The sequence below is a fragment of the Barbatula barbatula genome (assembly GCF_947034865.1).
Source record: "Barbatula barbatula genome assembly, chromosome: 25".
NCBI lineage: Eukaryota > Metazoa > Chordata > Actinopteri > Cypriniformes > Nemacheilidae > Barbatula > Barbatula barbatula.
The window spans coordinates 16110848-16137870 of record NC_136788.1 but is presented as its reverse complement, the minus strand read 5'-3'; the positions used below and the strand labels follow the sequence as shown (position 1 = coordinate 16137870).

The window sequence follows — 27023 nt, the reverse complement described above, 5'->3', positions numbered from 1 at the left end:
AAACAGTTCTTAGATGCCACAGAAAACATTAGAAAAACGTATTTACAGTGCATAGTTTGGAAGTGCTTCATTGACACGAGGCTGGTTTATTTTTGGGGCTGTATACGTGTGATATTATGCTTCTAACGAATTAAAAAATAACCATATTAGATTTTAAAAGATCATCCCACATCTTCAAAATCAGTATCACCCATTAGTTGTATTATAAATGGTAATTTTAGTGCACATTTTCAATCAACACTTCTCTTCATGAATTGACCATGGCTACATGTCTAACATAATCACATATTACCGAGCCTTACAAAAACTACATTATGGCTTATTTCATACAATATCTGTAACATCAAATTGGTATTAATACAAGAATATGAAACAAAACAAAAATGTAAAAATTCATTGCAATGTACATAGTGCTGGATTAAGAGGCTAAAGAAAGACAGAATAAATTCCTGACAATAACAATGGTGACAAGATGTCATTACAATAAAGATTCTGGAAAAAATGTAAATAAAAATATTGGGACATTGTCTGATAAATTCACTGACACGCTATTGAGCAACACCAATTTCATGTTAACTTGTTTACAGTTAGAGTCAAGACAACTATACAAGACTATACTGCATATATATACTGTCCACAGGATTCCAAAGATTTCGTTTGCACGTATAAAGTAACATACTATGGTTGAAATAAAATGTAAAAAGAAAAGTAAAATGCAGTAACATAACACAAGGTAACATAAGGACCGTTGTAGAAAGTCAAAGTGAAGTATGTTTGTGAGCGAAGATATTTTTTTAAATGATGCTAAAATGATCCAGTGTTTTAGCCAGTGTATGACTTTCAAAGCGATTTTGTTGTTTCTTCCAGTATAAATCAAGAAATCCAGTAGATCGAACCAACACAAGTGGTTAGTTTCCAGTGGTTAGTTTTAACTTTGTTTACTTTCTATTTCAATTCTAGAGATGACCTGATACTACTATAGCCACAGTAAAATATGTCTTTCTGTGTTATTTATTGTATATCTCACTATATCAGTTAACTCCAGTGGACACGTGACTTTGGACAGGAGAAATGACAATTAATGTCGAGTAATAATGAGCCTGTTTGTGCAGTTCAAGCCATTCCAGTGTTTTATAATCAACGAAAATACAAAAACTGTGTGAGTGTGCATTTAGAGATCACCTGAACAGCATATGAAATCACCTGAAACTGTAGAATCATTGAAAACATCAGGCATTTGTCAGGATTTGTCTATAGGAAACATTTTTGCCAATACACTATAATACAAATATAAATGTTTTCATAATGTTTTTCCAGGAAACTCTTAAGTTTTGCTTGAACCCTGCTCCTTTTATGTCAGGAACTCAGCTTTTTAAGACCCTTGCCATTGCGTTTAAGTGCAGATTATGGTGACTTCACAGAAAACTAATACAGGGGGACATCTCACTTCATTTAAGTCTGTTCTGCCCAATATCCTCCCACTGGTACCTGTTTATTTGATATCATGGCAAATCAAAGACATTTAACATGTAAGTGTGTGTGTATGTGTGAACAAGTGATTATATAAGCGGCAGTACCCGGGTGAGGCTAAAGCTGGTTTTTGAGTGGTTAAAACAGTAATTCTGTCTGAAAAATTCTCGTATTCCTCTCATCTTGTACAAATACGCATTTCACAAAGCAAACATAGATAAGACGACATTATCGGCCCGCCCAGATAAAACAGTCTTTGAATCAGGGACGGCTGTATGACGGGACACAGGAGAATATTATAGACGCTGCTGTGTTGAGTAGCCTGAATGTTGACAATCAACATGTGCTTTGAATGAGGAAACTGTACTTTGACCTCAGAGGGGAAATAACTGACTCTTCTTCGCTGCTACATCCAGTTTCGCTCTGTAAAGAGAGGCCACAAAACCGTCACTCAATATACACATCCCTAAGCTATCACTACTTATTTATTGTTCATTATCGTTGCATTATCCATCATTTTTACACATGCAAGTGAGTGTTACTTACTGAATGTGACACCTGGAAGTGGTAGGTGACCTCTTGGAATGGCATTACGGGAAGTGACCACATGTGACTGGTGCCCTGTCAGAGCAGAACAGTTTGTATATGACATGTTTATTGATGGTTCTCAGTGGGAAGAACACGAGGTGAATATCTAAAATCAAATGAAGAAGTTTACCGTTGTAAAAGTGCTCCGCTCTGGTGAGAAAGTAACTTCTGGCTGATTTGGACAGAGGCGCCCCCTGGTGGCTCCACGCTTCCATATGCACACAACATCAGAGGAGCTAGAAAGAGAATATTTTAAGACATGGATTAAAAAAAACAGCGTGATTAAAGATTATATAGTAAGTACTTGTCTGTGTGCGCACTCACATCATGTGCAGAGTAATATAAGATAAAGATGTGTTTTTGTCCCCATGCAGAAACACAGTGAAGCTGCAAATAAAACAACACCAATATGTTTTATTAGCACGTTTACAGCATTAGCATGGTTACGTGTTTATTTAATCAAAGTAATAAATAAACATTAGTGCTACTGTTGTACTGATCTGATCACCCCACCTGCAGCTCCCAGGTGATGAGCAATGCTGCGGTCTGATCTCCTGATCTGTCTCCAGGATGTGTAGTTTGTTCAGACAGGCTAGTGGATGTAAAACAACAGATGAATTGTCATTGATACAACAATCTTTAGCATATATCCACTGAGTTTTAGAGTTTGGGATAATTTGACTGAAATGTTTGTCATGATCTTAAATCTTTTTTGAAATGATGCTTGATGACGAAATACAGCTGTGACAACGTTGACATATCAACATATTAAGAACATAAGTTACATTTATGTTGCGTCATAGTTTTACTGAGTCTACTAATATTACAAAATGTGGAAATATATAAAAACTATATTGTATAATTATATAAATTAGTCATAAATGCTGAAGTGTGATTCATATATGCTGTATATAATGTATGTGTATATACCATGTGTGTTTATACTGCGCTGTCTCCGGGGCAGTTGCTGTTGCCCTCCAGGCATGCGTTTGGTGGCTCCGCCGAGCTCGGGGGGTTGAGGGGGCCGTTTGGATTTGCTAAGGAACAGAGGAGCCGATGTGTGGCTCAGACGGTTCTTGTTGCGTCCGTCTTTGTCCAGGATCCGAGACTTTCCCTTCTTGGTAACAGTGGTCTGGGTGGGGACAGCAGTGCTAGAGTCTGAGAGATTCAAGGACAGACGACACAGTATATGAATTAAATGTAAACGGCAATGAATATCAGTACGTGAATGATCTCTTTTACCATGGCAAAAAACCTCCATTTACATACAGCAAACACTGGTTTAAGAGCAGCCACAGTCAGTATAAAGCAGCTTTTGATAACTTGAATAATATGACAGCATGTAAGTGATGCATGGATTTACAGAGTCATTCATGTTAAAAGTCACAGTAGATTATAACCTAATTTAGCATTAAATCGCTTTATACAGCGATGTCTAAATAGCTATATAAGATATTACATTTGAATGAAATATTACTACGATGAATTAAAAATGCACAATAAGACCAGGAGTGTGTGTTTGATTTGTCTATGCTGTTGTAATACCCGTGGTGGATTGGTTGGTGCTTGGAAATGGACTGATGGTGGCTGATTGGTTGGTCGTGGCAGGTGTCGGAGGGCAGCAAGCCGGGTGATTGGACAACAGTAGTGAGGTGGATTCTGTACAGATAATGAACACTGTACATAATCTGTGAAAAAATATGTATAGGGACAACTGACATCTGCCTTGTTTAAATAGGTGGTGTTCTGGTACCTGGAGAGAGAGTGGACATGGTTACTTTGCCTGGGGTGAAGGAAGCCTGACGAGACGATCCCAGAGCAGAACGAGACCTGATAAGAGAATATGACTTTCCTTACTTATGAATCACAAATAAAATGTATTTACTATCTCGGTTGTTATAGCAATGACATTCATCAGAGGGTAAAAACAATAACGGCAAAGCCTTACTCATACAGTAGGTCAATCATTGACTCATTTACGTCTCTTGTTATTTTTTTTAAACATTTTAGGACAAACGTTAGAGAGTTCAGGGGACACAGAACTGAGAATGCCACCGAGTCTCCTGGGCTACGAAAGAGTAACATCTTAAACGGGATGAAGTGGAAGGGAGTTCAAGCAGAGGAGATCATACCACCGACAGAAGGATGGACAGAATGTGACAGTGGCGGTAAGGAAGGGCGTCCAAGAGACGAAGAGAAGGCAACGAGGCGCAGAGCTACAAATGACAGAAAAACACTAAGAAAATGAGCAAGAGATCACACGAAACACACAGGAATGAAGAAAAAGAAATAAACTGTAAGCATGATTCTTCATGATTTCGTTTGTGAGAGAGTGTGTGTGTACATACCCCTCCACATCAGTTATGCTTCCATGATGTTGAAGATTGAGCACATACAGGACGGACATGGAGATGACACTACAGTACAGGTGAGACACCAAATGAATGTGGAACGGAGACTTTCAACACCCTCGTATGAATGAAATGTGTCTCACCTGAAGGCCATGATGATGACCAGGGCCAGGATGGTTCCCTGCATGAACCTGTAACTCAGACAGCCCTGCTCTGGAACAGACCCCTGCAGAAACACACGTCTCAGTATTCAGGACACTAACCGCTGTGAAAATCTATACATTTAGTTTTGTCTTAAAATCTCACCTTGCGACTGGGCTTGGCAGTTTTTTTCCTAAGTGGACCACTTCCTGTTCTGCTAAAATAACTTCCAGACAGGCTGGAAAATAAAGAGCATATTTTCTCAGACTTTATTCAAAATCTGGATTGACTTCAGATTGCACGTGCAGTGTGAATACACACCTGACCGTGCCTCCGCTCACTGAACTCTTCATGCTGTCCAGTCGTCTCAGTTTGGCGAGTTTTCTGCTCCAGCGCTCGAGTTCGTCGATGCGAGTCTCCAGATTATCCGTGAGTTTACAGAGCTCCTTCACTGCACCCACGTTCTCCATGAAGATCCGCTCCTGTGAATTTAATCACACGTGAGTGACAGACAGACTGCGAGTGTGTCAGCATGGGAGTGTGTGTGTGTGGTCATACTTTATTGACAACCAGTAGGTTTGGGATGGTCTCTCCGTTCGCACACACCACGTCTCCTCCTTCTTTTACGGCCTCTGGAAGAATCTGCTGGACCTCTTGAGCGATCACCCCTTAATAGAAACACACATTAAAGAGATCGTAAAAGTATTATAACATTTCAAATAGTATTTTCACGCTGTAAATAGAGATTTATAATCTGGACTCAGGTACCGGTCTCAGCTGTGGTATCGATGCCCATTGTTGCTGCAAATTCAGGTTTATACTGATAATGCACCAGCCTCATCTGAGAGATCCGCCTAAGGTTATCAGTTGTGTCCACCTGGAAAATGAAAGAGATGGAGAGAAAGAGAGATGACAGTGTGATTATGGCACAGGTGAGTTTCAAAATTTTATTTATATAGCGCTTTTCACAATGTGCATTGTTCCAAAGCAGCTTTACAGTAGAAAACAAGAAAAAACTAAAAACACAAAAAAGGTCAAACACAGTACATGGTGTTTATATAACATGTTAATTTATTGTAGTAAATAATATCTAAGCAGTCTCCCGGTGGTTTATTTAGCATATTTTGCATGAAGTGAATGCTTGGCTGAAAAGATGTCTTTAATCTAGATTTAAATTGGGCGAGTGTGTCTGATTCTGGATTAGTGTCAGGAAGGCTATTCCAGAGCTACGTATGAGAAAGCTCGACCCCCTCTGTTGGATTTAGTTATTCTAGGTGTTATCAAAAGTCCTGAAACAAAGACCGGAAGTTAACTGCAGTCCCAGTGTGTGTCCGATGAAACAGTCTATACTGTATGTTTAATAACATTTGCTGTTAAGACAAAGGCAAGGTAAGTCAAAAAGCTTTACATTAAATGATTGACAAAGGAAAGATAAAATACATAATTAAGACATCTTAAAAAGAAGGTTTTTTAAAATTACAAATACAGCTTTAGAATTTAAATGACTATAAAACTGAATTAAAATGAATTTAAATTGTGTTATATATAAAAATGGCACCAAAGACATGTGATCTCAAACACATACCTCCTTCACATTTTCCTTGGTTCTAATATCAGAGGGATGCACAAGGGAACCCATGACCTTCAGGTTACCGTGGACGACCAGAGCCTCATCAGGGCGGTCCGTGTTTATGCCCACCCGGCCGTGATGGTATACAGAATCCGGCATCTGTCCTCTCTGCCACAACACTTCACTGTCGCTCTCAAACTGACCTGGGTTAGATGCCTGAGTCAGACAGACAGCCAGAAAGAACAAAAAAAGAAAGGAAAATGGACTAAGTAATTGAAAAATTATGTAACATGATGGCTGGGAAGGCAAGTTGTTAGTTGTCAGGTTCAGCTAAATACATGTCGTACAAATACATGACATACAATGTCAACTAAATATTATTTATAGAAAATGTTCCATAATAACATCAGTCAGTTCTTCATTATCAAGAATAAAAAAAGAGTTTAAAGTCCCAGTGAAATAAAAATGACAATGCCTATTTTTTCATGAAATATTGCAGCGATTATTGTAAAAAGTGTATTAGTCTGGGTCATTCTCTTTTTAAAATTTGTGTGCCCTCATTATCTTTAGTTAAAATCTGAAAATGCACTTCCTTCCTGTAATGACTATCCATCTTAAATGACGTACGTTAGATGGCTTGGACGGAGCATCTGTTAACTCCTCCCCTTCAACTGTCAGTCTACTGCTAGATCCATTTCAAAATGCAACGGCTGTTTTTAAAAATCCAATTAAATCGCAGAAAAAAACGAAAGCCACACCCAAATTTTCTCATTAGAAATTCCATTTCACTTGGAAATATGTCCAAATACGGAAGTAAAAACTATCGCAACTACCGGTTCACGGGGACTTTAAAGACCTTAAAAAGACCTTAACAATATCAGATAAGAGATGAAACATTAAAAAAAGATGTCATGAAAAACAGTCTAAAAAGGTAGACATCAGTCAGAATCAAATAATTGACAGACAGAGACAGGCTGTGATTGGAGGAGGTCGGTCAGACACGACCAGACTGACAGCGGTTACCCTGACGATGATCCTCTCGGAGACTTGGGCCGCCAACGTGAAGCTCTGACCGCGACACTGAGCCTGAAGAGCCACGACCAGCATGAAGTACCTGCACACACACATACAAATTTTGGGTTAAGTAGAATAGAAAATAGTTACTTATTAAAGGTCTGTCTTTCTCTCTCATGATTTGTGTGTCATACCTCTGGTCAGGGTTGGGCTTGCCTTTCTTCCTCATGTTATTAGCTGTAGTCTCGCTGAAGTGGAGACGACCCACCGTTACCTTCGTAACCTGTTCTGGAGGCAATGTCACTCTGTAAAACAGCAGGTAAACATTCATATCAATTTCGAGGTGAAATCCATTCTTGCATATTTCACAAATACTGCATGTACTGGTTTAGAAATACTCACAGCACTGGTTTAAAGGGTCTCTTGCTCCGGTCAGATTGTGACTGCTCCACGTTAATGGACTGATTCATTGCTTCCAACTGGAGGAAACATAATTAAGACGTTTGTAGTCAGTTGGAAAATATTTTAAATGTTCTAAAAGGATTTACAATGTTTATGTCATTAAGTTTGGCTCACCTTGACTCCATTGAGTTTCATGTAAAAGCACTCGATTGGCTGCAGCCCCTCGCTGGTCTTCAGATATTTGGGATCTCCGGGCATTCCGACGTACACTGTCACCTGGAAGTGATTCTTCTTCTGACAAACGAATGCATCGTCCGCCAAAGAGAAGTTGAAACCTTTATCTGCGTCCACCCTGTAAGTCGGCATGGGACTGAAGAGAAAGAAACAAATATGAGAGATATTGAGATATGAGCTTTAAAAAACATCATTCAGTTACCTGTACTATTTTAACTTAATATTTCTATAAGTATGAAGTTTGTTTGTGTCATTTGGTACAGTAAGATCAGTGACAAAACAGATGAGAAAACACTCCCAGATTGACTCATTGATCTTCATATATTTTTCCATTGCCTCATATAATAATCTAATAAATCATCATTAACATTTGGTCAATATTACATATTTGAATGATGACATGTGGGATTGCACATTGCAACACTTATCTTCAAATGAGTCAAGTTCTGAGTTAAAATAAAGAATATTTGGTGTGTAGTAACTATTTGCATCACTAAATGCCTAACCTCTCTCTTTCTCTCAGCTCATCCTCATTCTTCTCTCACGAGCCAATTCTCTGCTCTCGCTCTCAACTCCTCCACATATCTCACCTCATCGGAATTCCCTGGCCTCTGCCATCCATCTCTCTACTGCCTGATACCTCCCTGTACCCCATTAAAACTATCTCGGGACGCACACTCTCGCTCTACGTCTATTTCTCATTGCTCTGTCATAAATCTTAGCACAGAGGTGTGTGAAAACAGGGCAGCACCCACAGCTCTTTTCCACTGACGTCGTATAACGGGGTCCATTTGTTCTGCTGGTGCGGCTGCCACTTGATGCACTGATAGTTTGGATCCATGTACGAGTTTTCTGCGTCCTGCATCAAACCTGTGGAAACATGCATGCTTGCATTATCTGGTGCTATCAGAACCAGGTCTCAAACACTCCAGAGTTAAGTGTATAACTAAATGTGAGATTTGACACAATGTCATGCTTATGAGAAGATATAAAGCATAACTGGGAGTTAAGGGTGTGTGGCAGTTGAATTGGCTGCTTAGAGAAGAACGCGTGTGTATACCTGGCTCTTGTTTGATGATGCCCGTAAGTATCTGAGAGTTCAGAGTGCTGTTGGGTGAGTCTGAATGTTTTCTCTTTTTTGCCGGATGAACAGGAATGCCTCTGGAGATACACACACATACTCACAGTGTCAAACTTTCATTTGTTTTTGTGGATTTTGCTTACATCGCTGGTTCTGAGCATCTCTCTCGCTCTCTTACTCTTGTCCTTGTGGATGTTGCAGGAGTTGATGTAGCATCTGACCCTGCTGCATGTCTCCGCCCCCAGCGCTGACTGGACCAATCGGATACTGTGAGATCATGGGCTCTGGCTTAAGGTACATGTCCCGATGCATGTTGGGATAGTGGGGGTGTGTGGGGAGAGGTGGAGGACTGGTCATGTGACACATGTCCTCAGGCGTCATTGTCCTGAGCATGTGCGGATCTGAGATGGAAAAGAGATGGTATTTTAGCGTTTTTCTATCTTTCTATCATAAGTGACACTTTTATTGAAATTGAGCAGGATAACGTCATATAATAATAATTATTTTTAAGGTGACTTATTTAGTTTTTAATTCTCCATATTTAGTTAAACGCTAATGTTTGGCTTCGACTTTTTTGATTAGCGTGTTATTTGCTCCTGCTCGACACCAAAGGCACTAATCCACTGGTACACTCTATTATTTAGCGCCTGGATTTCAGCCAATCAGATTGTAATATTCCACACCTTTCGTGCAGGTGTCTAAACCAGACAGATTTACTGTTCTACCGAATGTGACGTTTATAAAATACATCATAATACACTTATATAGTGTAGCCAAGTTAAATAGAGATAAAGGTCATTTGATATAAAGAATAATTAACAATTCACAACATGTTAAGAAAAAAAACTGTACATCAGATTAAATAAATCTTTTTGGTAATAATTGTGATGCAAAACAAAGCACATTGATTTGCAGACATTAAATGTCTCACAGTAGGCACAGTAGTTAAATTGAACAGTGCATCCAAATATAGTACAGGAGGCGTTGAACCTGTAAAGTTTATAAGTGTTTGGATCCTACCTGCATTTAAGATCTGGAGTTATTTATCCATGCCTTTCCCATCATTCCTCACTCTGTCAGCTAATTTATAAGAGTCTCGACCAACCATCTCTCAAACCATTGCTTGTCTGTCACTTCCTCCTCTCTTTCTCCTGCTCTCTCTCTCTTTCTCGCACACGCCCTTGGTCTGCCTTGATCTTGAGTAAAGTTCATTAACACCAAACTTAAGTGTTTCAAACCTCATGTTTTCCGTTATAATAGTTCTGTTTACTTTTGTTTTTTACGTCTGACTTATTCTCAATGGTCGACTCAACAAGTTTTCATACTCCTCAATATTGTGTTGAAAAAGACATCAGGTCCTTGTTGTTAATTTTGTCAAACACATTATAAACCTTAAGTAACCCCCTGCATCGAAGCAGTGGTTTGATCCACAGTAAACCGTTCAGGTGGATTTATCTTACCGTTGGCTTGCTGGGGAGAATATGGCTCTGAGCTGGAGTCCGGAGGGGACTCGGGTAGTGTTCTGCAACAAAAACATTACATTATTACAGAAATAATTAGAGTGGTTCTTCTTTATCAAAAACTTGTCAACTTAGCATATTTACACCTCGTCACTTCATGGACAGAGCTATCCGATCGTGGAAAGACCAGGTGTAAATGCCCTCCGAAACACATCCGATCGCTCAAACCACTTCAAACACACATCAAAACTGATCAAGTCTAAATGCATCTGGTTGTTAAAACCACATACATCAGCACTTTACGCTACACTATTTTGCTCGCAAGTTAACCGTGTCTGAGAAACGTAGACACTCATTGAAGCAACGCGCTGGGGCTGTTTACATGTGTGGTCGTAGACAAGGTTTAGGGTGAGAGCGCTGAGCTCTCATCATCCTGGAGAACGCGACTTGAGGCCACTTTGGAAGAGAAAACGAAGTTTTTCATGCCGTTTTAGACACGATTGCATTTGCAGAAGTAAATTAAGCAAAACAACAGTCCTTGTCATTTCATTTCAGCAGAAATAAAGAGTTAACATTTGCATTTTGTGCGCACATAAAGATTGGATTCATATCTTTTCGGCTGAGACGCATTTGTGTGACTAAGTTTTAACGCTTTGATTTAATAAATCAGATCGGATCATAGAAAACGAAATGAAAAGTGAAGTGACCAGTGTAAATGATATCTGATCGATTGGTATCTGATTACCCTGGTGCGTACTGTCCGCGGTGGTCTGGTTTGACGTGTGAGGCCTGTTGATGATTTTGGGGGGTTTGATTCTGTTGCCCAAGGCAGGAGTAGTTTTGTCTGAGGTGGGCCAAAGAGGGTGGTGGCGGGTAGGGGTTCTGGCAGGGCTGGGGTAGAGACGGGACGAGACCCTGGCGCAGGGGGATGGGAGGGCTCACGCCACACCCTACCCCCCCTGAAGAGGATGGACCGCCCTGAGCTGAGGGGTACTGGGGTCCTAGCGTACCGTGAACTTCTGTGAAACAACTGTAGGAAAAAACAATCATGAAACATCTAATACAGCCAATAGGTAAATCATTGTGTAAATAAATCATCATTTTAATAATAGTTGAGGGCGGTACAGACTGTCTAGATAACACTCAGAAACTCAAGAATATTGTGTGTTAGGTTCTCACATATCTGTGCTGTCGTCTTCTTTGCTGATATATTCTTCCAGGATACTGGTGTCAATGTTGCTTGGCTCCAAAGAGCTGTTAATATCATGACCTGTGGAAAAAGGAGGAGAGGGTTTTATATCTTGAAGCACATATGTGTTCTGACACAAACGTGATAAAATATGTTTCACAATATTCAGATTTCTGTGTATGAAATGCTTGTCTCATTACTCAAAAATGTACAGATGACGTTTTAGTGTTTTTATGCTACACTTTTGATCATTTGTTCGTTTGATTAAGTCAGATAATACAAATACAAACATTAGGATGGTTAAAGATGGCGGCTACAACCCTTCTCACTTCTCTTTCTTTACATCCCTGCATGTAAAAATAGCCACAGCAATAACAATTGAATATCTCTCACATCTCTTGGTTCTTCACCAAATCTCTCCAAATCTCCACCACATGACCAAATCACTCCATTGCAACACCTGTTAAAGGTCACCAACACCCAAGCTGATTGAGCCAAACACAAAGGGGCGGTTTCCCGGACAAGGATTAGTTTCAGACAGGACTAGGCCTTAGTTAAATTAGGGTAGTTAAGTTGTTTTAAAAACTTTCCTTACAAAAAACATTACTGTGTGCACCTTGACGCATAACAATCACAGTGATATATTTAAAGATATGTCAGTGCAAGTTGATCAAGGCATCTCTCGCATTTAAATGAGTCTGAGAGTAGGCTGAAGCCCTGTCCAAGAAACCAAAAATAAAGAACATCTTATTATTACGTCATCCATTATAATACGTCATCCAAACTTTGTGCAATCAAACGTTTTACTCAACCAAATTTTATTTGCACCATTAGTCGACAGTCGGTAAATTTGCATTCGACTTGAATTAGAAAATTGCACAGCAGTGTGACACGTTATAGCTAAATTAATCTAACACCATATTAAACCATGTTAAATTCTAATATAAATATTTGACATACTGAGCTTGTTAAAATGTGTTCAAGAACATACAGAAGTATGAATACAGAGTTGACAACAGGATAAATGTAAATTGACACTTGCACTGTTAAAAAGAAATTCTACAAATGTATTTTCTATTAGTGTATACAGTATAGAGATATTAAAAATATGTCACTCCTCTTTACCTTTATACAAAAATGGAACATAAATGGGACAACAAATTATTAAGGGGAATGCATAATCAGGTATCAGTCACTTAATCCATGCTCTCTCTCTCTCTCTCTCTCTCTCTCTCTCTCTCTCTCTCTCTCTCTCTCTCTCTCTCTCTCTCTCTCTCTCTCTCTCTCTCTCTCTCTCTCTCTCTCTCTCTCTCTCTCTCTCTCTCTCTCTCTCTCTCTCTCTCTCTGATAGATTAGACCACTAACAAAGCGGAATGTGAAGAATTCTGATGTTAGTGTTACCTCTGCTCCGTTTCCCTCCTAATAGATCAACAAAGGGTCCAAATCCCGCCCCAGTGCATATACCGACCTGGACCTAGGTGTCAATGCTGGTTTACGAATGTAAGTACCCATAATATTTATAAGTAGGATTTGCTTAGGCAAGAGTGACTATAACGGTTGCTCAGGGTTCAACTTTGACATGTAACGCATCCCACACAGTTTGTTTATAAGCAGTTGGGCTTATGAATTATCTTTACCACATGGATAATAAAACGGGCAAATTCCAGAATATCATACAGTAGGGGGACCGCAACATAAAAGCGAGCGGACTACATTACATATTCATATCAGAATATTTACCTAGCAACCACCCACAGCATCTTACACATCAGCACCCCAGCAACCAGCAGTGGCTTTTAGCTGTCTGTAATAATGACTTCCCATAAAGCATGTTAGTCATCTCATTATAAAAAAGGTTTGTTGGCTTAATGAAAGGTTGGTTGGCTGCGCTTAAGGGGGAAAACCAACCCTGACGTAACGTTTCAAGGTCCTTGTTCGCATTGATGCTGCAGTAAGGGTCTCTGCTTGGACTTTTGGTTTATGTGTGTGCCAGGAGGACAGAAAGGAACATAGACTGATGACTTTACTAAATAAGATCCAGATGTTTTAGTCCTCCTGCGGTAAATCTGCCATCCAAATACTGATAACGGCGGCAAATGACTGACGAGAAGGGAGAACTTGTGGGGGTCAGGGGGAGGAAGAGAGGAAGGTTTTCAAACAGTAAAGGAGAGAGGGTGATTAAACAAACAGAGACGAAACAAAGGATCTGTACTAACATTGTTGTGCATTGCGAAGAGAAGTTATTCTAAAAAGAAGTCACTACTTCAATTGCTTTTAAAGATCGAGTGATCATTATGAGCTACAGTTACATTACTCATTGCAGACTCAATGTGTCAAAAGCTTGTACTTATCAGAATTAAAGCATTTTGCTATATTTTTCTGTGCATATTCACAATACTTTAAATGTATTAGACAAAGTAATTTCTCCTTTAAGAATGTGAAGCTGTCAGTAATGATTCTCAATTTTACTTCATTTACAGGCACAGCTATATTCAGATGCAGGTGGCTCATCCGTCCAGTAGGTAAATCGTGTGATTCATGATGTGTCAAGATAATGGGAATTATGCTAAGCTGTGTGACGGGGTCTGTAAGTCAGTCAGTGACAAAACATAGTTTAGTTTTGGAAGAAAGTTTTCTGTCTGGGGCTCGGAGCAAAAAGAGGAGTTGTGATAACAGCACGAGATAAACAAGAGCCTGTGTGTGTGTGCGTGTGTAATATTAAATCATCCTCATTATAATTCATTCCTTTCCATCCCATTCATTGAGATTAAGACCTGAGATCTATTTATGAAGTTTGGTTCCAAAATGAGACTCCCTTTTTTAAAGTTTTCAAAAATCATGTTTTTTACTGTGCATTCCAACTGATATCAATCAAACTGCAGTTGATTTGAACCGTAATAACTACAGTTAACTTACACAATAAAAACATCATAACATAATAAAAAAACGTGATTTTAGAAAATTCTTTTCTCATTTTGAAACCAAACTCTTCATATTTAGTTGTGTTTGTAGAGTTGTGCTCCAATTGTAGACCGACTACAAATCAATTTATGAATTAGAAATATGAAATGGAAAACAATTGTCTTTTGTGATTAATTGCATATTTTACACTTCTATCCTTTTATAATCCTCTTTGTGTCATGCCAAACAATGCTTCTTAACCATGGTAAAATAACTGTAAAACTCAACCTCTTAAGCCTTGTTTTTCATGAAATCTGCTGCTAAAATAGACTTTGATTAACAGTCCTATCCGGATTTTCCTATGAAGAACTGATGATTCCATTAAAACTCCCTGTGTCCATATCTCTTTCCCTCCATCCGTCTATACCTCCCTCTGCATCACACATATATATATCCTGTTTTAATCTCTTTCTAATTCTGTATAAACAGTAATGGGTGAGTCCATAACATGAGACAGATCTGTGTACTGTATATGTGTTAATTATTAAGCCATAATTCACACCAAAGTAAGCATAATAGAGCAAAGTCCATTATTTATCAAACGGTAAACACTACTCAGAATGCCCCGGGTTCCTTTAAAAGACTGAAAACTTACATGAAACACACGTGGGTCATTGATATGATCTATGCAACATGTTTCATTTGAGTATCCGTATGGTTACAGAGAAAATATAATTCGGCCTGTTTACTCGACTTTCCAATTAATATCGCACACACCCCCAGATACGTGTTGAAATCATAAATGAATTATGCGATTTCTAAGGTGTTTTATGCGTGTTGCCAGGCTGACCTGTGTGGTTGCTTAGGCGTCGCCAGGTGGTTGATAGGATGTCCTGGGTGGTTGCTTACCTACCCAAGCTACAAGGTCCCGCCCCCAAATCTCTATTTTATTCAGATTTTAATGAACTAGGTTCTTTCCAGCTTCATTGTCTGAGAATCATAAATCTGAATGTTTTTAAAAGCAATAGGTGACCTTTTCTCAACACGAATTGTGATTTGAGATGTTATCACACAAGCCACACTTACTGTAGAAAACGTTGGATTTATGTTTACACACAGATAAACAGTCAAAAAATAGCAGTACTACATATTAAGAATAGACAATAATGATTTTTAACCAAAGAATGACAGTACCTGCTCGAAGCCACAGCATTGTGTTTTAGGAATATCCTAGACCTACAACACGGATGATGTGTGTATTTGACAAAGAATGTCTCATATCCTTCCAAACAACATGTAGACCTTTCTGCCACGGACCTTAGCTGAAGGTTGCTCGACTCTCTCTCTCTCTGTGTGTGTCATAATGCAGGATTAGGTCTCAGTCATGAGAAAGAGCTGTACCAGGCCACCACACACAGTTATAGTCGCCCACCAGCGCTGAACCCGCCAGCCGACCTGAGCAGCTTACCTACACCACACGAATATTATTGAGCGGGCGAGAGGGATTTATAGAAAGGTATAAGTGTTTTCTTCATACTGTCAGTAGATGATGGAAACGTGTGAATGTCCGGAAACATTAAGGAATTTGGAAGTCCCGGTGAAATAACATAAAAAAATTCATGAAGTATTTCAGCGTTTATTGTAAATAGTTAATCAATGTGGGTCACTCTCTTTTTTTAATTTGTGTGCCCTCATAATCATTAATAAAAATCTGAAAATGAACTTCTGTCCAATTTAAATGATGTATGTTAGACGGCTTGGGCGGGGCATCCGTTAACTCCTCACCTTCAAAAGCCAGCTCCATTTCAAATTGCATCAGCTGTTTTATACATCAAATCGCAGAGAAAGACGGAAGCCACGCCCACCATTTTCACTCAGAAATGTCTCAAGATACAGAAGTAAAAACGATCGCAACTTCCGGATCATAGGGACTCTAAAAATGGCTAAACTTTTCTGAGGGACGTAATAGCCCACACACATCACAACTGTCAAGATCTTAGCCCAATCTTTACCCCATTCCCCCAGTAATCCCCCTAAGTAAATGGTGTGGTCTTATCAGACATATATGGTTAACTGTCCCATTATTCCAAAAGTGAAAAGCTATTTCAAGCTTAGCTATGTTACGACAAACATCACAATTAGTATCAGTTGCACCTAGGATTTCAAATAAACCCAACTCTCCTAAATTTCACCAACTAGAGTATCACAGCATCAATGGGAAGTTGACAAATAAATGTGTAAACGTATCCTATGGTGTGACAGCAAAATAAAAACGAACAATCTCTCTTATGCCATTTTATATGATAAGTATCAATAGTAATAATAGAAAATAAACGACATTATCCATACATTATTAACAAATTGATTTCTAGATTTGTGCAACATCACACTAGGACACATGTACGGTATATCCATCAACTACCCAAATACGTAACAGAATGTGGGAAACGGATCACGGTCACCTGAAATGTAATTTTCCGTGTGTTGTAATAAAACTGTCATGAATGTTACAGGCCCGGCTGCTCAAACACAATGCATTACATGAGAGAGACCACGCGCAACGGCCAAACCATTCCCCATTAAACATCCGCTCCCAGAAACCAACAGTTCTTGCACTATAAGAGAGCACCGTGATTCATTGATTTGAGATTGATTTTAAAATGTGTCTGAATCCCCTGACCAAATGAGAATATGCACATACAATTTATTTTAAGAATATGAACTTGGTTAAAAATTTGAAACATTACATTTTTTTTATTTAAAATGCATATTTAAAAATGCTTCCAAAGTAAACTTTTTGGCATTGTATAATTTTGCCGTAGTTTAAGTAAATAAATAGTCACATTAAATTATTGAGATATAATCAATATTGCATAATGTATAGTATATGCGGTGTTGGGTGTAACTAGTTCCTAAGTTATTAGTTACAGTAATTAAATTACTTTTCCCTCGAATCGAAGGGATTACTCATAATTTTAATTCTGATGTAATTAAACTAAATACTTTGTGCGATATATGTGTGTGCAGTAGTGGAAATGAAAACAAAAGTCTAACTTTAAAAACCGTGCTTTAATGTATACTTTTCAGATTTGTAATACTTTAATCAGTTAATAATACTACTTTATGTAGTTTTACATTATTCATTTGAATTAATTAAAAGAGCCGTTTCATGTCTATCTTTTAATCACTTAACTTATCAAGGTTGATATAGGATATAGAAAGTAATTAGTAATAAGTAATTAAATAATTTTTGGAGAGTAATCTAATTACACTATTCAATATGTAATTAGTAACTAGTAACTTGTCCAACACAATGTTTGAGGCAATGCCATTACTCACAGCGTCACATAGTCAGACGCAGAGTCAAATATTTGTTTGCGGGGTCGTTTAAATCTTTCTGATGTGATTCAGTTTCAATAGTGATTTTACCGAACTGCGAGAATAATCCTTGCATTTGACATGCGTTAACATTTTGTTTATTTTAAAACTTGTGTAAAGCTGTTTTCATCATCTCATGTACTAGAGTATCAACAGATCAGCTCTGTAAATCAGTGTCTTTGTGTTTATGTCCAAATGATCGTATACATTGTGTGCTGCTGGTGTTTAAGAACTGATATGTATGTTTCTGCCTGTGTATGTTTTTATGTGTGTGTGTTTGTATGACCTGTGCCCTGCCCTTATCTCACCCCACCCACAGCATGTGTGTTTGTGTGCGTTTGTCTGTGTGTGTGTGTGTAAGAGAGAGAGGGTGAGTCTAAGTCTGTTATCTCTCTCCCTCGCCCTGTCTGCATACTGTCACACTAATGGAGTCAGAATGAGCAGGCGATAGGGAAAAAGACATGGCAAGAGACAGAGAAACATTACTCGCACCTCATTCTGTTTTTTAACAGTCTTTGAGGTATGCTAGGAATGATCCCCTGCATTAAACCGAGGGAACATACAAACCCCCCCTAAGCAGCTTATGACCGCACTAGCAGGCAAGAGACCATTTCTCAGTGTTCTTATGTCACCAGGGGTTTCAATGCCTGTTATCTTTGGGTAAATTTCTGTGGAAAAAAATCCACTCCACGCTTCTCATTAGAGAACTAACAGAAACCAGCCACTGTTTTCCAAAATTCCTTTCAACACCCGATTTCTCAGTCCATCCAGATGAACACAGCGAGGATGCTTATCTGAGCTGTTTCTTAGTGTGAGACTGGTTGCCTGCTCTTCTCCAACGTATCTGTCAACATCACAATTAAAATTGAAACGGTAAATAAATAAAGTAATTTAAACTATTCAAATTCAGTGGTGGTGCATTACTAGACTTTAACTTTATGTATTGTGCTTTTCTTTTTTCTTCTAAGAAACGCTTTTCTTCTCCTCTTCAGTTTCAGGAGAGAAATGTCTCAAACTGTGCTCGGATTTGCCAAGTTACCTACCAATTATTTCAACATTAGCGATGCTTTACAAATGTATTTTAGGTAGCACTACAATTGTCCTTCGTCAGTGATTGCCTTCATGACTTTTTTAATGAAAGAAATAATACAGGAGAAACATATGAGAACATTGATGGAACCGAAATTAACTCCATTAAGTCTCGTTCTGAGCTATAAAAGAGAATCCTCTGAGCAACAGAAGCAGCTGAGCGTCAAATCAGTCTTACAGACAAACAGCTCAATATTCTTTGTCTTTTGTGCTTTGTGTTGCTGTACTTCACAATGGATGTCCATTTCAGACCCCCCCAACCTAACACCCTCAACGCACAAACAAACAGAGCACAAACACACAGATCATTCATCAGGAATCTCCGACAAACAATTAAAAATTACAACCAGCCATCTATTGAGTTGCACATGCATACACATACACGATTTAGTTACCACTTTTAGTTTAAACAAGCAATTTTCATCAGCGGGTTTTGAAGCTAAATTATTTGAGTAACGAATACTATGTGTGTGGAGAGCATTCACTCAACATCAAAATCTCATATTTGATGGAGGTGGCTTTAAGAGGGTTTCGTATCTGAATTTTTCATCTTAACAAGCAACAGAATTTGAATCAACAACATTAAAATGCTCGATTTAAAATCATAGAGAGACATATGTGCACACGAACCAGCACCTGACACCTATATTCAGCAAATTAATATTGTAAAACAAGGGGCTAAGCTAATGATAACATGACATAATAAATTTTCAATGCCTATAAATGAATGTCAAATGATTAATCGTGATTAATCGCATCCAGAATAAAAGTTTGTGAACATAATATATGTCTGTGTACTGTGCATATTAATTTTGTGTTTATAAACACATTCCTGCATATATTTCAGAAAATTATAAAAACGTATAAACGTTTGTATATCATTTCAATTGGTAAATATAAAAAAAATCCTCATATCCTAATGTCTAAATATTTCCTAAATATGTATACATGTACAGTATGTGTATGTGTTTATAAATACAAAATTAATATGCACAGTACACAGACATATGTTATGTAGGCCTAAACACACCACGATTTATCTTTTGACATCCCTTGTTCATATGTTCTATCGCAAACGAAAAAAGATAATCTCTTATAAGAAAACATTGCAAAACGTCCTGGATGTTGCTAGTTGGTTACTAATGTGTTCTGAATGTTTGTAGCATATTGGTTTGTGGTTGTGAGGATATTCTGGACAGTTTTCCGCCCAAGTCATTATGATATCTCGGCTCTCTAGAAAATCTCCAGGGCTCCCCATCAGGGCAACAACGAGGGTTTCGGCTTGAGAAGCACCCCGCCTGCCTCACTCCCTAACTTAAGAATGTAAACATGTGAAATTTTCGATAAAGTCAAGAGCAGCGCTTGATGGCCATAAACTCTGGAGTCCAATGATGTCAACAGTGTTTACAGTACAGCACTGTCGTGTAAACACAGCATTACACCTGCTCTGAGAGCAGACACTTGTCAGGCCTAATGTATGTCACGAATTACGGTTGGAAAATCCCTACGAATAGAGTTCGCGATAAACAACTGTTGCTTTTATGTCAAGAATGAAAGAGTAGAGCGACCACTCGGAGCTTTGGTGAACAAAGTTTGCTACTTTTGGAAGAAAAGAGTAGCGAGCGAAATGGGTTAAAAAGAAAATTGAAGAAAACTCAGATATGATTCTGATTTATAATACTTCTTTCTTTGAACTTTCATATTCTGCCTGATTATTTCACATTGAATGGGCATTCTTCGCCTTTTCTCTTTAACCATTACACGTTTATCACATTCCTCTGTCCTTCCCGTGTTTCTCCTCAAAACCCCTCCTCCTCTCCGGATTCCATCCTTCGCTCCCCGCATCCCACCATCATCTCATGCACTCATTTCCACCTTTAGCCCTTCCCCATTTCCCCAAATTCTTTCACCGTTCTGCCTGTCCAGCTTTGAGATGGATCATCATAGGCTCTTTGTATCTTTGTCCACGAAATACCCCCTAAAAATCCCACACATGACATTTAACCTTCCTAAATCACATGGCAGTGATGTCTGAAACACAGGCCCTTGAAAACTTTATCAGTGGACACGTGGTGCTTTCATGTCAACCGAAACTGTAGAAAAAAGGCACCGTGTCCATAGTGAGCTTTGGCAATGTCAACAATACCATGATGAATGCTAATAAATGAATTTTAACCTGTATAACATTCTAGAAAAAATCTCAATCAAGTCATGAAGGTTTAAATCACACAGCAAAAAGGTACCCAAGTTGTTGCTCGCAATATTTGTAAACATAAAGTTCATTGTACCAATACAACTACTTTATTTACTACAGTATTGCTAATATTTTCTTCGGGGGAAATGTGGTAGAATCATCATCCTGCGTGAACGTGCCGGTAAATTCCACCTGTTCTGACCCAAAGAACAACATCATGAAATATAAATCAAAGTATTTATTAATCAAAGCGTGTTATTATTATTATATAACATAACCGGGTCCAGTCACGATGTTTGTTTATCAGAGATTAACTGCTGATATGTTTAGCATTATATAACATTTCTTCCTGATCTGAGTTATTTGTTTCTTCCGTTATTGTCGCACTGAACATTCACATCCACAGGAGTTCAATAAACTTTCTTACCTTCAAAGAATCTCTGTAAGGCCTCCGTTTCATAGATCACCTCCATTCTAGCGGTTACCGCTAATAGACTCCATTAACGTGAACGGACGGATCCTCCGGCGCGCTGGAGCGGCGGGAGTCGCGTGCGCTTCAGATTCGCATCCCGCAACTAACTTTATCAAATAACAGATGACAGAGCGACCCTGATCGGTTTCAATATTGCGTTTAGTCTTCGTAAACACTTTAGTTTAGCTTGTTTTAGCTGTTGAGTTCGAACGGACTTGTTTCGCGCACCCACCTTTCCTGAGGAGAATTTACCTTTGGATGTCAGGTGGAGGCATATTCCAGTTTGTCCCTTCAGAAAACTCGTTTGTTTGTGGCTAGAAAAATCGTTCTGTAATAAAGAGTCACCGGATGTTGGGAAGATGTTTTGATCGTTAAAAATATCCTGTGAGGGATTTTGCGCACACCGAGCCGAGCGCGAGACCCTTTTCACCATTAAGCACGCTCAGTGCACTTCTCTGCGCGCTCCCGTTCTCAGTCGCGCTGTGCGCGAGTTTGAAAAGCGAGCACGAGAGGAAAGACAAACGTCCCCCAAAAAACAATACAGAATATAATTTCCCTTAACCAATAATCATGAACTACATGTGAGTGGGGAGTTATATGTTTAATTTAGGTAAATTATTACATATATATAATACCTTGTATATCTGTTTAACTTTGCATTTAATGAATGTGCACTGTGCCTGTCCGACTGTTTGTGCTGTACTTTATTTTATTTATTTTCTATTCTAAACTATATTTTATTTTATTTTTTATTCTTAACTGGTTAAATTTTATTTTTCTTATTTCTTCACTGTTTTATCAAATGGATATTTTTTATTTCTTCTATGTAAAGCACTTTGAATTACCATTGTGTATGAAATGTGCTATATATAAATAAACTTGCCTTGCCTTGTCTTGTACCTTGCTTCACTTAGACCTACTAAAAGTAAGCTACTATGGTAAAACAATGGTTCAACAAAACCTTTTTAGATATATCAAGTCATTCCGTATGATTTGTGCAGTATTAACATATCATGGCATTACCGTCTTATGATATTTCTTTAACTGTATGACTTACAAAACAAATTCCCTCTTTTAATCTTAAAAATGGTGTAGCATCACTGTAGTTGTGTTATTGGTGGATTGTGAATGAATGAGGTGTAATGCCATCATTTATCACTGCATGAGCTGAGTGATCTGTTTCTCTCCTCTCTTTATCCGCGACCTCTTTACAAACAATGACCCTGTGTCCATCTGACCCCCCTCCCAATCAAATGCAGTTTTGTTGTTTTTACTCACAGCTGGAGCATCTTTCTCTCTATCTCTCTTTCTCTCGCTCTCCTTTTTCCTCTGTTTGACCTGAACAACACGGTCGTTCTTCCCATGACACACTGCGTGGATTGTTTGACAGGACGCAGTCGAGAAAAAACGCGCTTGAGGCTGCAGGGACAAAGAAACATCTGGCCATGTTAATGCACTTGGTCTAAATGTGATGTGTATGTGTGGCTGCACACATGTGATCCTGTGAGTCCACAACAATCAATGTGTGTGTGTTTACTTGGGGGTATGTATGTATAGAGCATGTCTTACGTGGTTTCTATATTTCTAAAGTTGAATGCAAGATAAAGACACGCTGTCATTCAGTAAAGCGATAGTTTAAATGTAAATAAAACGTTAATTGCACACCTTGTTTTCTTTTAGTCTTTTCTGTTATAGATCGATTCAAAAACAAATTGAAATTGTCATTATAAGCTTTTTACATTCACTAATTATATAGTGTAAAACATGCAGAATAATCTATTTATGTAGGTACATTTAAAATGAGTATAACAATGTATATTTGCTAAGAGAGAGTGTGTGTGCGTGTGTGTGTGTGTGTGCGTGTGTGTGTGTGTGTGTGTGTGTGTGTGTGTGTGTCTGAGAGTGAGTGAGTGAGTGAGTCAGTGAGTGAGTGAGAGAAAAATATTCTTCTCTCTTTTTCTGAGCAGATGTGTTGTTTCACTTCACACTGACAAATGTCTCTTATCCTACATTCCAGTAAAGCATGAGTGTGTGTGCTTTAATTGTGTTTACCTTTAAACACTATGTTTTTCATTATAGGTGGCTTGTCATTTATTTCACATTTTGCAATTCTTTATGATCTTACAACATAAACCAAAACTATATTTTAGAAAGTTTTAGTACAGTAACCCCTGTTTTAAAAGCAATACAAATTCTAATACTTATAATAAATTATTGTTATTAGGCTATAACAGTTTCCATTACAAATACCATTATGAACCCTTAGCTGCGACCATTACAAAATTACTTTATTTACATTTTTACATTAACATTTAGTCATTTAGCAGACGCTTTTATCCAAAGCGACTTACAAAGAGTTCAGGGAGCAATAAGCGATATGTCATACAATATCAATAATAGTACAACAGCTGCTAATACAAAGTTACTTGTTTACAAAAGCTAGACCACTACCTGTTGAGAGAAGAGGGTTAGTGTGCGTTTTTTTGTCTTAATGCAGTGTGTTCTTAATCCAGTAGGATTGAATTCCCATCTGCCACAAAACATCCGACCAATAGAACTCAAAACATTACCAGAAGAGACCCATGGTAGTGACCTTTATAGTTTCCATCAAAAAATAAATAATCATTGTGAACATTCAACCCATTCTTTTATGATTCTATTGTTTTTCAGCAGGTTGTTATGGTGTAATATTGTCAAGATGGTAATAAAAGTCTTCAACGCGATGTCGCTCCTGTTCACTAGAGGGCGCTGTTGAATCGCGAGCGCATGAGATTGACCGACGCAGCGGAGACTGACAGGGAAGCAAAATGGCGACCGGCATGGCAGGTGAGCCGCGTTGTTGCCATAGAAACTCATTTTCTCGCCGCTAGCGAGTGTATTTTATAGATTTCGAATAAAATCGTATTGCTTACGTGATGATTGTAAACTGCTTTAATATGCTTTACTCTTGTTTTGTGGTTTCACGTTGTTAAGTGAACCGTGTGCCGTTTTATGAAAAACTGTGAGAGTGCTTAGTCAAGACATGTTTTTGCAGGCATGTATTGTAGTTATTGACGTTACCCTTAATATGTCTATAGTGACGTGTTTTATTGAATATACTGTATTCTGGGTATTCTTTTTTTGCAGGAAAGAACACCGTTGTTGTATCCTTCCTTTATATGCACTTTCATGTCCAAAACATGGTTTACGGTAGTTTTTACGGTAGTGTTTGTACGTGAAGCATCGTGTCTTATGGCTGTTTTGCGGTTGCTTTACTTTAAACCTTAACTCACACCAGATCTCATCTGTGCTGCTCCAAATTCTTCTGTATCTGTCAGCATCTTACAGTGTGTTGTACTTTGTGTCCACCCTCTCCATGATCATCTACAAGAGTGAGTCCTCACAATGCCTTGATGCTGTATGTGTTTTACCTTTGCTTAATAGGCAACCACTGACATGACCTAGCAATGCAGTTGACAATCCACTCTTAACACCTTAGCAAACACCAACAACAGCATTCTGAGGTTTTATAGATTAAAATAATTGTGTGAAGAAAATGTGAATGTTTAGCTTTGTGTTTTTGATGCTATGTGTGGCAGCTGAAGTGTTGAGTTACCCTGATGGTCAGGTCACTCTAGATGTGTGTCTGCTGTTTCTCATGGCTGGTCTGGAGGTCCTGAGGGTCTACTGGGGTGAGTCAGATTATTATTGTGTACATTTGACAATTTATTTTGACTTTGACCTCATGCCAGCTTCTTTGCCTTAGGGGTCAGAGGAAACCTACAGGAGAGCGAGGGCTACCTGTGTCTGAATCTGATCGCCACGGGGGCCACGGTGCTGTTGACGCTTTATTACATCATTTGGCAGTCGTATGTGCTGCGCGCTGATGTCATCATTGGTGCAATTCTGCTCTGCTTGTATGGCCTTACAGGACTTGTGGGGTTCGGGGCTCTGGCACGGTTCACAAGGTTAGTGTTCACATGCAAAATTCCGTCTTTATTCTGCACAGGATTCAAACTTTGCTTTCTTTCAAAATGTATTTGCTATATGTGTTGCCTATTATACAGGTATACACTTAATTTGAAAAGCAATATATCAGACCATAATTTGGTGGTGTGAGATATAAAGTGGTCATAGATATTTTTGCCAATCTAGGCACGGTCTGAGACATTGTTAAGATCTCTACTGAAACTGTAGAAGAGTTCTCTTTCTGAGCAAAGATCCAAGATGCAGAATGTAGGGCAAAGTCTCTACTTGTGCTCCGTTTCTTCTTCCAGTGTCGTTTAAAAAGTTGTAAACTAATATAGTCCTTCTCTTTTGTTTCTCCTTTTTTCCTCATGAATGAAAATCGGCTCATTTTCTGAACGGGAGTCTTTAGGTTTAAATTATTAAAGGCTTCTCATTCAGTATCGGGCGGATTTACAGCGTCTCCTGCTTTGTCCCTGCACTAATTTAAGATTCAATTGTTCCGGGAGTGACAAAACAACCTCTAATAGGCCAGTCTGGGTTTCAGCAGTTGCTTGGTGCTGATAATGTCCCAAGCAATAGATGCAGAAAAGTCTAGACGTATACTGTATACAGTAACTGTTTTGCTGAGTTCTGCCTTTATACAGATTTTTATGTAGAGACATTTTAGTTCTTTTGCAAGTTGTCCTGTATTAATATCCCATTGTTTCTTCAATGAGATTAAACATAAAGCATTATTTCTGAATCTCAGATATTTCTCCTATGAAAAGAAATGGCAATCTCATATGTACAGTATACCGTCTAGAGTTTTCAAAGAGATCTCAACAATGTCTTGAAAAGTATGAAGATTATTATTTTTTATATTTAAGAAGTTGATGATTTAATATCAGCATTAAGTGTGGCAGCGTTTTTTGTATTAACTGTCTCTTGTGCATTTTCCTTCAGTTATTCCTGACGCTGACTCATCACATCTGCTTGGCTAAATCTGCAGATAGTTAGGGCTATAGACTACATATCCCACAATGCCCCATATCTTCTGCTGCAAGCTATGAAGCCATGAGGAGGTGCCAGAGATTAGTTGCTATGCAACAACCTATTTTTTTCTTACCTGTAAGTGTAAACATAGCTAATGAACCAATTGTATTTTTTTATTTGGGCTGTTTTTGTAAATAAACTCATTAACTTTAAGTCAATTGATAATTAACTCTTAATGAATTACACACTTGTTGCGTTTGAAAAGAATCTCTATTGCATAAACACATAAATAATGTTCTATGTACTATGAATGAAACTCATTACGCATCTTGAAGGATATTTTGCAGTGCATGTGATATAACAGGTATCAGAATATCGTATAAACGTGTGTTATTTGGTTTTGTCCAGTAAACAACCCCTCACACCGTCACAGCAATGTGAATTGCTGTTTGCAATGCAGATTTCTTTAGAGAATTTGAAAAATCTAGTTTGCGTTATTATTTGCTTTAGGCCTACGGTAAACATGGTGGTTTCTCTGTTAGTTCTTTATATCTTTGTTGTTGTTTAAG

The 27023-nt window shown here is 38.4% G+C and overlaps 2 protein-coding genes across 5 annotated transcripts; one reads left to right on the top strand and one right to left on the bottom strand.

Annotated features, from left to right (window-relative positions):
* Positions 1 to 1229: 1229 nt before the first annotated feature.
* myrf (myelin regulatory factor) lies at positions 1230 to 22018 on the bottom strand. Of its 4 annotated transcripts, none has more exons than XM_079450553.1 (26): positions 21490 to 22018; positions 11491 to 11581; positions 11057 to 11341; positions 10312 to 10373; positions 9030 to 9252; positions 8831 to 8931; positions 8526 to 8640; positions 7711 to 7906; positions 7537 to 7613; positions 7329 to 7439; positions 7135 to 7234; positions 6136 to 6336; positions 5319 to 5427; positions 5109 to 5218; positions 4872 to 5032; positions 4716 to 4788; positions 4553 to 4635; positions 4407 to 4475; positions 3812 to 3888; positions 3604 to 3717; positions 2989 to 3216; positions 2572 to 2650; positions 2383 to 2445; positions 2189 to 2294; positions 2017 to 2091; positions 1230 to 1893 (listed from the first exon to the last, which is right to left on the bottom strand). In XM_079450553.1, the coding sequence occupies exons 1-26, from the start codon at positions 21533 to 21535 to the stop codon at positions 1807 to 1809; spliced, it is 3042 nt and encodes a 1013-aa protein (XP_079306679.1). In that variant the 5' UTR covers positions 21536 to 22018; the 3' UTR covers positions 1230 to 1806. The 4 variants fall into 4 exon arrangements, with proteins under 4 accessions (XP_079306679.1, XP_079306680.1, XP_079306681.1 ...); XM_079450554.1 differs by having other exon boundaries at positions 7144 to 7234; XM_079450555.1 differs by lacking the exon at positions 21490 to 22018 and adding an exon at positions 15596 to 15747.
* Positions 22019 to 24657: 2639 nt separating this feature from the next.
* Positions 24658 to 26670, top strand: LOC306890646 (transmembrane protein 80-like). The gene is made up of 5 exons (XM_079450511.1): positions 24658 to 24677; positions 24812 to 24905; positions 25113 to 25205; positions 25280 to 25481; positions 26425 to 26670. Exons 2-5 carry the CDS (start codon positions 24890 to 24892, stop codon positions 26432 to 26434), a joined length of 321 nt encoding a protein of 106 aa, XP_079306637.1. The 5' UTR covers positions 24658 to 24677; positions 24812 to 24889; the 3' UTR covers positions 26435 to 26670.
* The last annotated feature ends 353 nt before the right edge of the window (positions 26671 to 27023 follow it).

Excerpts from the sequence above, each read along its gene's own strand:
- myrf (XM_079450553.1), bottom strand. The coding sequence starts at position 21,535 with ATGGAGGTGATCTATGAAACGGAGGCCTTACAGAGATTCTTTGAAG. Across the intron at positions 11,342-11,490 it reads GAAGACGACAGCACAGATAT|TTGTTTCACAGAAGTTCACG; the intron begins GTGAGAACCTAA and ends TTTTTCCTACAG. Across the intron at positions 2,092-2,188 it reads AGCGGAGCACTTTTACAACG|GGCACCAGTCACATGTGGTC; the intron begins GTAAACTTCTTC and ends CTGCTCTGACAG.
- LOC306890646 (XM_079450511.1), top strand. Across the intron at positions 25,206-25,279 it reads GGTCCTGAGGGTCTACTGGG|GGGTCAGAGGAAACCTACAG; the intron begins GTGAGTCAGATT and ends TCTTTGCCTTAG.